Source organism: Neophocaena asiaeorientalis, unplaced genomic scaffold (genome assembly GCF_003031525.2).
Source record: "Neophocaena asiaeorientalis asiaeorientalis breed wild unplaced genomic scaffold, Neophocaena_asiaeorientalis_V1.1 scaffold150, whole genome shotgun sequence".
In the NCBI taxonomy this organism is placed as follows: Eukaryota; Metazoa; Chordata; class Mammalia; order Artiodactyla; family Phocoenidae; genus Neophocaena; species Neophocaena asiaeorientalis.
In genome coordinates, this window is record NW_020176571.1 from 611573 (window position 1) to 622053 (window position 10481).

At 46.2% G+C, this 10481-nt stretch overlaps 1 protein-coding gene across 1 annotated transcript; it reads left to right on the forward strand.

Annotated features, from left to right (window-relative positions):
• The first annotated feature begins 463 nt into the window (after positions 1-463).
• On the forward strand, positions 464-854 carry LOC112391881 (60S ribosomal protein L36a-like). Its single transcript, XM_024733425.1, has one exon. It carries the CDS (start codon positions 488-490, stop codon positions 794-796), a length of 309 nt encoding a protein of 102 aa, XP_024589193.1. The 5' UTR covers positions 464-487; the 3' UTR covers positions 797-854.
• The last annotated feature ends 9627 nt before the right edge of the window (positions 855-10481 follow it).

Sequence of the window (10481 nt, forward strand, 5' to 3'; positions counted from 1 at the left end):
CAAATAAACAGAAGAACTACTCCTTTCTATTGAGCTGTCACTTCCCCAGGTGTGGGGAACTGTGATTAGAATGAAGCATCACATTGATACCTGACTATCTTATTTGTACATAAACTCCCATTATGGAAGAATGAGTCCCATTAAGTAGTAGTCATACAAATCATTAAATACTTAACAGAGAAAGACTAAAAACTGAAGAATTCCAAACCATCAATAGGTAAGCACAAGTAAATCTAAAATTCTAATGATAAAAGGGGTACATTTCTGGGCCCAGATTTTCAGTTTCATTTTCCTATATAGGAAGCTAAAATAAGGAGCAACTGGCAATCCTAGTAGGGTCACTACCACCCCACTCCCAACAATCAGAAGGGGACAGAAGAGTGAAGAGGACTGCTAGTATAAGACAGGGAGGAGAATTTGGAAACAAGCTGACTCTTCTTTAAAAAGCAGGGGATAGGCTTTCCGTGCTGATAGCGCTCTCGCAAACATGGTGAACGTTCCTAAAACCCGCCGGACTTTCTGTAAGAAGTGTGGCAAGCACCAACCCCACGAAGTGACACAGTACAAGAAGGGCAAGGATTCTCTGTATGCCCAGGGAAAGCGGCGTTACAACAGGAAGCAGAGTGGCTATGGTGGGCAGACTAAGCCGATTTTCCAGAAGAAGGCTAAAACTACAAAGCAGATTGTGCTGAGGCTTGAATGCGTTGAGCCGAACTGCAGATCTAAGAGAACGCTGGCTATTAAGAGACGCAAGCATTTTGAGCTGGAGGAGATAAGAAGAGAAAGGGCCAAGTGATCCAGTTCTGAGCTTCATATTTTGTTTTGTTATGAAGGCAATAAACATTTGAGATTGTCTTAAAAAAAAAAAAAAAAAAAAAAGCAGGGGATACGCTGTCCTACAATTGACCTCTTCAGTACAGCACTAAAACATTAACCTAGGAGGAACTGGGGTTTCTTTTTATAATATTACATATTACTCGTGAAAAAGTTTTTGTAAAAAGTTCATTCTTGGGCTTCCCGGGTGGCTCAGTGGTTAAGAATCCGCCTGCCAATGCAGGAGACACGGGTTCAAGTCCTGGTCTAGGAAGATCACACATGCCCCGGACCAACTAAGCCCGTGTGGCACAACTACTGAGCCTGCACTCTTGAGCCCATGAGCCACAACTACTGAGCCCGTGTGCCACAACTACTGAAGCCCGCGCGCCTAGAGCCCGTGCTCCGCAATAACAGAAGCCACCGCACTGAGAAGCCTGCACACCACAACGATGAGTAGCCCCAGCTCACCACAACCAGAGAAAAGCCCGCGTGCGGCAATGAAGACCCAATGCAGCCAAAATAAAAATAATTTTTTTTTAAAAAGTTCATTCTTTTCCACCATTCTCTTAAGCCTCCTGGAGAGCTCTTTTCGTCTCTCATTCCAGGGCAATGTAGTTTTAGCCTTTCCCTCTTCCTTTTCCCAACAGCCTTCTCTGAAGTCATCTCCAGCCTCTTCAAATCACCAACTCAACATACAATTGATTTTCAATTGTAATTTTCCTGTACCTCCCTGCATCACTCAGCAATGCAGACCTTGGAGGTATGCAAACCATCCTCTAACCACTCGCAGACCACTGCCTGAGCGCCTAAGGACACTGTCACTGAGCAGCATACCTGCCAGGATCTTCCAGACCACGTGTTATACGACAGTCCACAGAGTTTTTTAAGTCACTGTGAGTACAGCATTCCATTACTTGCAGCCAAAAACATCCTTACCAGATACCACCCTCTCTATGCACCCAACACTGTCAGTTACCTAGTCGCACTATTCAAAGCCAGTGACGAAGGTCCTTTCCTGTTACCGCTACCTGCAGCATTTCACAACCACTCCACTCCTAGAGTTAAGCCCAGTTACCAATACCAGACTTAATCTAAAACATTTAGTACCCAGGACATTCTTAGTATAAAACTTTGTTGTCATTCTTGCCCAAAACTTCACTGCCTGAATAAAAAAGATTAACACAGGGGCTTCCCTGGTGGCGCAGTGGTTGAGAGTCCGCCTGCCGACGCGGGGGACACGGGTTTGTGCCCCAGTCCAGGAAGATCCCACATGCCGCGGAGCGGCTGGGCCCGTGAGCCATGGCCGCTGAGCCTGTGCGTCCGGAGCCTGTGCTCCGCAACAGGAGTGGCCACAACAGTGAGAGGCCCGCATACCAGGAAAAAAAAGATTAACACGAGTGGGCCTGGCATTCCAGGCTTGCTGCAGCGTCCCACCTCCTGTCTGTCAACCTCATTTTTCACTAGCCCTCCAAATGAGAGAACTCTGATTGCAATGCGCTTACTCACTGTGACCACCCCCCAGCCCTGCCTTCCACAAGAAGCACGTCACTCATGAGCCCTGTGGCCTCTAAGCTCCTGCAGCCATCGCTGCCACCCAGCCATTCACCCTTTCCTCCCTCACAACATACTCTAATTCCCCAGGGCAGCAGAAGAGCCACCTGGTCCCATACCTCTGCAATTATTCTGGGGCAGTTAATGTTAATAAAGATGACAATAACAGACAGAAGGGAGACTGGGATTCTAGATTCCCCTTTTGTTTGTAATTCCACTATCACTTTGAAAGCTTGCATAGTACAGAAATCCAAGTAGAGTTATAGATAATGAAGAGGGCTCCATCACCAAAAGTGATGAAACTCTAGTAGTATAAGGACACAGGCATCCTCGACATTGTTTCTGAGAGACACGTTTTCCATTATGTTGTTAAAGCAGGCATCCAGCCTCCCTTACCGGATGTTGGGGACCGGGAGGGGAACGTTCTAACAACGTGTGGGATACTAACCCAAATCATACCAGCCTAAGAGTGAAAAAAATTAAATCCCTTAATTATGGCACAAGTGAAATTTCTCTAAGTCACCTTCCCCCTATATAACAGTGTCCCCTAAGCAAAGAACTCCAGGACACCGATTATAAAAATTGTCTCCCACACCTAAAAGACTCTGCAAACACAACCTTCAGAGAAACAGAAGAAACACAATGGGAATGGGGGTGAGAAAAGATGTGCTGAAGAAGTAGGTCTGCTAATTTAACACATTTTCTGTCAAGCAAATCACCGTCCTCAGTGCCCTGCTGCTGAAACAATGACGACTCAGGGAGGGGTGTTCATGAAAAGCAACTGGCCTGGAGAAAACACTCTCCGCTCCAGCTGACGAAGCACGCCACTCTCAGCTGTAAGAACTTACTCCATTCTCGGCAATTATTAACGGGAGTTGATTTGAAGGTTCAGCATTAAAAACATGAAGACTGGGCTTCCCTGGTGGCGCAGTGATTGAGAGTCTGCCTGCTAATGCAGGGGACATGGGTTCGTATAGAGTAACCGTGGCTCCATCGCTGCCTCTGTTTTCACTTAACTTGGGGGGTCATGGGGGGCAAAGAAGGAGGCACAGTCTGTGGTGACACCATTCACACGTTCAGTCCAGGGGCCACACTCATGCAGCCAAGCCACCCGCGGAAAGCCGTAGCGGCTCGGCCGGGGGCCAAACCTGAAGTGACCATGACAGTGTGAGACGTACCAGAACACGACCATGTGCCTGGACCAGCCAAATGCCCATCTTCCAGTCCATGCGAGATCAGGACACGAAACTTTCCATACATTTCTACATAAGCCGCACCCCGTTTCCCACGGGAGTGTGGATAACCTGCGTCACGGAGTCACTACCGGGCAAGGTGGCGTAGGGGCCAGACCCCACACCGCCGGCCGCCGGGACTCCTGGGCGCCCGCGAGCCCGCAGCGTGTCCTGCACACGGCTCGGGCCGCCACCACGCAACCTTCGCTCCTGACCAAAACGAAGCCGCGTATGCACCCACGACGCGCGCGCGGTGCCGCATGAGCGGAGACCCCACGGGAAGGCGAGCGCCCCGCGGAACAGTTACACACCTCTTACAGCCTGAGGGGCTGCGTCCCGGCAGGCGGGCGCGCACACGCACGCACGCTAGCCCCCCTCCCGCTGCCGTCTCCGGTCCTGGGAGGCCCGAGGGAGGTCCCCGCTTCGTCCCTAAGGAGTCGCAGCGCCCTCTCCGCAACAACCCCCCCAACCAATCCTCTTCCCCTAAACGACTCCAAGAAAAGAATTAACAAAGCATCTGTTTCCCAGATTTCTGACGTGCAGCTGCTGATGACGGCACACCAAGCACAGCTAACTCCCTTCAACCCCACACATAAAAACATCACAGGTTCGCACCCAGGACGAGGACTCCCTGTAGGGAGGGGCCCCCGCCCGCCTCAGGGCCCGGGGTTCTTCGTGTGACCGCGGAGGGCGTACTCTGGGAGGCACCACGTCCTTGGCTGCACGCGGCCCCACCACTCACGCGGCTGTAGTCCGGCCCCGAATGTCACAGCGCGAGGTTGGGAGAATCCCGAGCTTGGTACCACCATCCAGCTACTCCTGTCTCGATCTAAGAACTACGGTAAAAAACCTTCCCGAGTTTTCCGGTATAAACTAGTATTTGTTAGAGGCTCCGGTAGAGAAGACATGATGAAAGGATCCAAGAAAGAGTCCAATGAAACAGGAAAATACAGGGAAGCGGAGAACAGGTATCTGCAAAGTTTCACCGGCAAATGAGAGGCAAGCCCCAGGCCAGAACCTTCAACCGGTCTCCACTCAAAGTTATAAGTGTGAATGCTGTTCAATTTAAGTGAACAAACAGAAGCGAACTGAAAAGAACAGAATTCAAGACCTTCATCCTCCTTTATGAGTTCCTCATAATCTCAAAATACAAAATCTTAGTTTGAGGACCTCGAAGACAGTGAAAACATCAATTAAGCTACCCTCAAAGTAATGTATATGCAGACAAGATCTCCACAGAAAAACAAATTCATGTAATCCACAAACACATCAAGTATGGATTTGCAGCTTCAGTTTGGTACAAAATTAATTTGTAAGACACGGACCCCAACACAGCTCATAACTTTGGTCCTAACCAGGGAGGTCGGTGACTTTCTGGATCAGATACCTGTGCCCTGCATGCTGAGAAACATCCGAAGGGAATCGTAGGCACGCTGGACAGAGGAAAAACCTAGGAATCACCTAGTCCACAATTGCCTTTTTATAGATTGGGGCATCTGAAACCAAGTGAGCTGCCTAAGATCACAGCTCCAGTTAATGACAGAGGTGGGCCCACAGTCCAGGTTTTTGGCTCTCTCTGCTTGATCCCTTTTGAAAGTATCTTCAATCCCATCAACTAGATCTAAGCCCATCTAGTCAGAAGCTGTGCCCTCTGTCCCCGGGGCTCTGTCCACACCCACTTTTCACCTGACCCGCCCTGCGCACTGGCGGGTTTCCCAGCACTCTGCCAGAGCCCCTCATGCTTACCCCCAGCCCAACACACCACGAGAATCCAGCACTCGGCTTCTCCTGATCGAAGGGCAGATAGGCGGTGGTACCAAATGCTGCCACGCTGCCAGGTCGTATTTTAGGCTTCCCCTCTGTGTTCCAGAAAATTAAGCAAGACCAAACTGAACTTCCGTGGTAGAGCAAGCCAGGTGCTAACATGGGCTGTCCTTCAGAGATGAGAGGTTATTACCCTTTCTACAACTGGAGAAGCTCCCAGTTTGAAGCTTTGAAGCTTCACATGCAGCCAAGTGAAGATGAAGAAGAGGACTTCCTCTTCAAGACACTGGTCTAAGCAGAAAAGGAGCTAGTGTTCACTTTGGGTTGAGTGACACTCTGATGGAGCAGTCCCCTTTTTAGGGTTTCAAGATCTGCCCCTCTGGAATTCCCATCCTGTTCTTGGCCTTCCTTCCTCAGAGAAGGGGCACACCCTGAGTCTTAGAAAACATTTATCATCTGGTATTTTCCATTCAATAGGTTACTCTGACAAACTACTAATTTTTCTTTTTTTGGCAGCGCCGCGCGGCATGCGGGATCTTAGTTCCCTGACCAGGGATCGAACCTGCACCCCCTGCAGTGGAAGCGCAGAGTCTTAACCACTGGACCGCCAAGAAGGTCCCACAAACTACTAGTTTTAAAATAATCTTTAAATCCCCTATTTCCTTCAGTCCTGCTCAAATGCCATCTTCTCAATGAGGCCACCCACACCTAATCACCCTATTTTAAATTCCAACAACCTACCCCCTCAACTTGGCTCTCTCTATGCCAATTTGTTTATTATTATCTGTCTCCTTCCACTAAAGAGGGCAGGTATTTTTTTTGTTATGCTCACACCTGTACCTCCAGCACCTAATAAACTGCATCTAGCACATAATGGATGCTCAATAATTATTTGCTGAAAGAAACAAAAGAAATCATGAACTTGTCCCTCTGTATTCAGCAGAAGTTTTTGTTTTTCTTTTAATTATTTTATTTATTTATTTACTTTTGGCTGCATTGGGTCTTCCTTGCTGTGCGTGGGCTTTCTCTAGTTGCAGAGAGCTGGGGCTACTCTTCATTGCGGTGTGCGGGTTTCTCATTGTGGTGGCTTATCTTGTTGCAGAGCACGGGCTCTAGGCACACGGGCTTCAGTAATTGTGGCTTGGGGGCTCTAGAGCACAGGCTCAGTAGCTGTGACACACGGGCTTTGTTGCTCCGCAGCATGTGGGATCTTCCCGGACCAGGGCTCGAACCTGCATCCCCTGCACCGGCAGGCAGATTCTTAACCACTGCGCCAGCAGGGAAGTCCCAGCAGAAGTTTTAAAAAGGATCTTCTGAACCCCACGTTATTAAGAACCGAAGAACTGTACATTTGCACTGTGGAATCTTGGCCATTACTTCTATGTCTAGCCCTTCATTTTATAGATGGTGAAAATTAAAGTAGAAGCAGTGCGATGTAGCAGCAGTAGCAAAGAATTTGGTATCAAAGAACCTGAGATCCAGGTGAGTCTGTGCAAGAAACTTAGCCTCTCTAACCTTCCAATTTCCTCATCTGCAAAATTAAGATAATTCCTACCTCCCAGTGATGGTTAAGGATGGCTATGAATAAAATAACATTTGGAAAATGTACAAACTATCTAAGTGTCCTTTTTCATTAGGCTGTTTGACCTGCCGAAGGTCACAGAAATAGTTAGGGGCAAAGCTAGTAATAAGAATTCAAGTTTCCTAACTCCTGGTCCAGGGCATCTTGTGTTGTGAAACTAGCCTTCTGGTTCCTCTACTCAAGGCCAACTTAAATCTTTCATCTAGTTTAAGGCCTTTTCACCTTCGTATGGTTGCAATCTCTTTCAAAATTTGATGGAAGTGACAAAGTACACATACGTACACCAACACAAAGTCTCCTATAACCCATCCTTGGGCCCCAGGCTCAGAGACCACTGATAGGCCTGATGTACTAATAAGTTACTCTCAGCAAGTTCTATCACTTATTTTCATGTTTAATAATTCACGCCTAGAGCTCTTGATTCAAGAGGCTGGATCCAAGGAAACACCAACAGGAGCCCGAATTAAAGACACTGCCCCCAGATCACCATGCTGATGAGGTGAGGGACTTAACCCACATACAACCACAACCAGGAAGGCAAAGGATTCTGTACGCAAAGCAGGAAGCTCAAGAAAAAAAAGTAGACAGGACCATCACATTATTTTCATCATGCCGCTACTATATGAACCAGGTAATTCTACATGACCATTTTCAAAGAACCACCTGGAAGCCCCATGGTTGGTTTCTTCTCTAGAGAAAATATGCCCAAAATGTTTACGATGGGATTCCCCCCTGCAACCCACCCTATACCCACCATGATAAACTCCAGACCAGATTACTGAAGATCATCTATCGTCCCTTACCTTACTCTGGTTAAGTAAGACAAGCTACTTACTCACTGTAAAGATCACTTGGCTAGCAGGAAAAAAATTAGTACTAAATCTTTTTTTTTCCCTAATAAATTTACTTATTTATTTATTTTTGGCTGTGTTGGGTCTTCGTTGCTGCACGCGGGCTTTCTCTAGTTGTGGTGAGCAGGGGCTACTCTTCGTTGCAGTGCACAGGCTTCTCATTGCAGTGGCTTCTCTAGTTGTGGAGCACGGGCTCTAGGCATGTGGGCTTCAGTAGCTGCAGCACGCGGGCTCAGTAGTTGTGGCTCATGGGCTCTAGAGCGCAGGCTCAGCAGTGGTGGCGTCCTGGATTAGTTACTCCACAGCATGTGGGATCTTCCCAGCCCAGGGCTCGAACCTGTGTCCCCTACACTGCCAGGCGGATTCTTAACCACTACACCACCAGGGAAGTCCCAGTACTAAATCTTTCGGGAGATCAATTCACCATTCTTCACTCTCGAATCAGGACAAAACATAACCAGTCTAACCTACTAGAATGTTAAACAATTACAGAACACTTGATATAAATGAAGTCGTTCTGAATTTGATAATTTTCTGAGGCAAAGAAGGTGTGCCATGAGCTTCTTTGGTAATCCATCCAGTTAAGCAGCTAGTTATAGATATTTCATAATACCAACTACTGAATTCAGTATCATTAATCTACTGTTGTCCAGCTACACCTCAATCTCCTCCTCTGAAAAATTAAACCACCACTTAATCCAGGGCACAAAAACACGTGTGAGCATGTTTGGGAATTTCTAAATATGTTAACAGCTAACAGCTTTTATCCCTGAGTTGTGGGATACAATGTTAACAGTTAATAGCTTTTATCTCTGAGTGGTGGGATTATGGGTGATTTAAGTCTCTTACCTATATTTTATATAATGATTTTCAAGTCTTATATAATGATTATGCATTGTTTTTAAAATCAGAAATTTTGAACTTAAAGCGTTATCTACACATTCGCAGATTTTTGGTCTAATGATTACAGGACCCATATTTGGGGGGCAGCAACATACAAGTCCCTAAACATATCCCAAAAAACAAGAATCTGGTATATTGACTTCTAAAGAAATCCTGTACATTCAAGGCTAATTAACAGAGTAAAAAGGTTTTCTTACATGCAAAAATAAAAATATCCATGCTTTGGGGACCAGTTCTCTAAGTGGGAGGTCTTGACCTCTTGCAGAATTGCAGCATGAATGCTCCCAGACCTTCAGCTATCTAAGATATTGCCTTGCTTTAGATAAATAGAAGCCAAGTCCTTGAAGATTCTGCTTCCTAAATTTTCTATAAATCCATGGGTTTAGCTTGGTGGTCAAGGGTAAAATTAGTTCTTTCCCACAGCTGAAAACTGGTTTCCTAAAAAAGCTGATAGCCAACTTCTACCACTTGGTATTATTCATCATTTCTATCCTTTAAAGCTGCAGTAAATTAAGATTTCATAGGGCCCCTGCAGCTGTCCAACCGAGCAGTAGTATTGCTTCTTGTTTGTTTGTTTTTAAGGCTCTTCCAGTGCATCATAAACTCTACCCAAGGGATTGTTTGTCAAACTTTCAGGACAATAAACTATTAGATTAAAAAAAAAATCACTTAAGCAAAATAAAAATAATTTACTTATTTAATTATACTTAGAGAATCAAAATCGACCATGTTCTCAGTGAATTCTGCACTCACGGAGTCAAACTTGCTAGAAGCCTAAAAATTACTTTAAAATTTTTAATTTCTGACAATTACTGAAAACTTTAAGTTATTAAACTTTGCATTCATCAAAACACATGTGAAAAGGATTACAACAAGAACTGCAGAGGTAAAAGTCACTATCCTTAGGTATCCATCTAGGGAACAACATCTCCAAATTATAAACAGATACGGATAATTACCAAAATACGTGTACACGTTGGATTCCAAATATTCAATCGTGTTTTATATACTTCAAATAGCACACATTTTAACTACAACCACCAAAAAAGTGTCACTTCCAAGAAATACTGGGCTCCGAAGAGAAAACACTCATCTCAAGTGGCCCTGATTATTCACCTGTAACAACGATTTTTCATTTCTGTTATACACACAGATTGGACCTCTCAGATCAGGTTACATTGCCTTTAGGAATTCAAGCTGCTAATACTTAGAAACCACAGGTTCATTACTTAGAACATAAAACGTTATTTATAGATTACTCGACTTCTGTAACAACTTCGGGCAAGATTACTTCCTTCTATTTTTCCGTCAGTAAAATCGGAATACATGCATTTTTGCAAGATCAAATTTTTCCACAGTATTTTTAGACGGGGTTCTTAAACTCTAAACCCGTAATTCGGCAGCACCTCAGTCCTATTACGTTTCAGGGAGAAAATGGGGCAGGGGCAAGTTTAGCGGCACCACCACGGCATTGTCACCACAACACCTCCCACCGCAGCCACCATTTTGAGCAGCAGAATGAAAGTGCTGAGGATTTTCACCAACTAAAAGGAAACACGGGGTCCTCGGGACGGTTGGGGCACAAGTCCTGACGCTCGGCATTCCCTAATCTGTCGTTTCTCCTCCTCAGGCGGCGGGAGCCATCGTCCCGCTCACGTTTTTAGAAAAAGCCGTGCTCGTCCGAGTCACGTCCCAACTTTGAAAACGGCGTGCGGCGCCGAGCCCCCCGCACCCGGAGGCCGCCGCATTGTTGCCGCCCGCCCGCGCCCACCCTCCGCCGCC

Excerpts from the sequence above, each read along its gene's own strand:
- LOC112391881 (XM_024733425.1), top strand. The coding sequence starts at position 488 with ATGGTGAACGTTCCTAAAACCCGCCGGACTTTCTGTAAGAAGTGTGGC.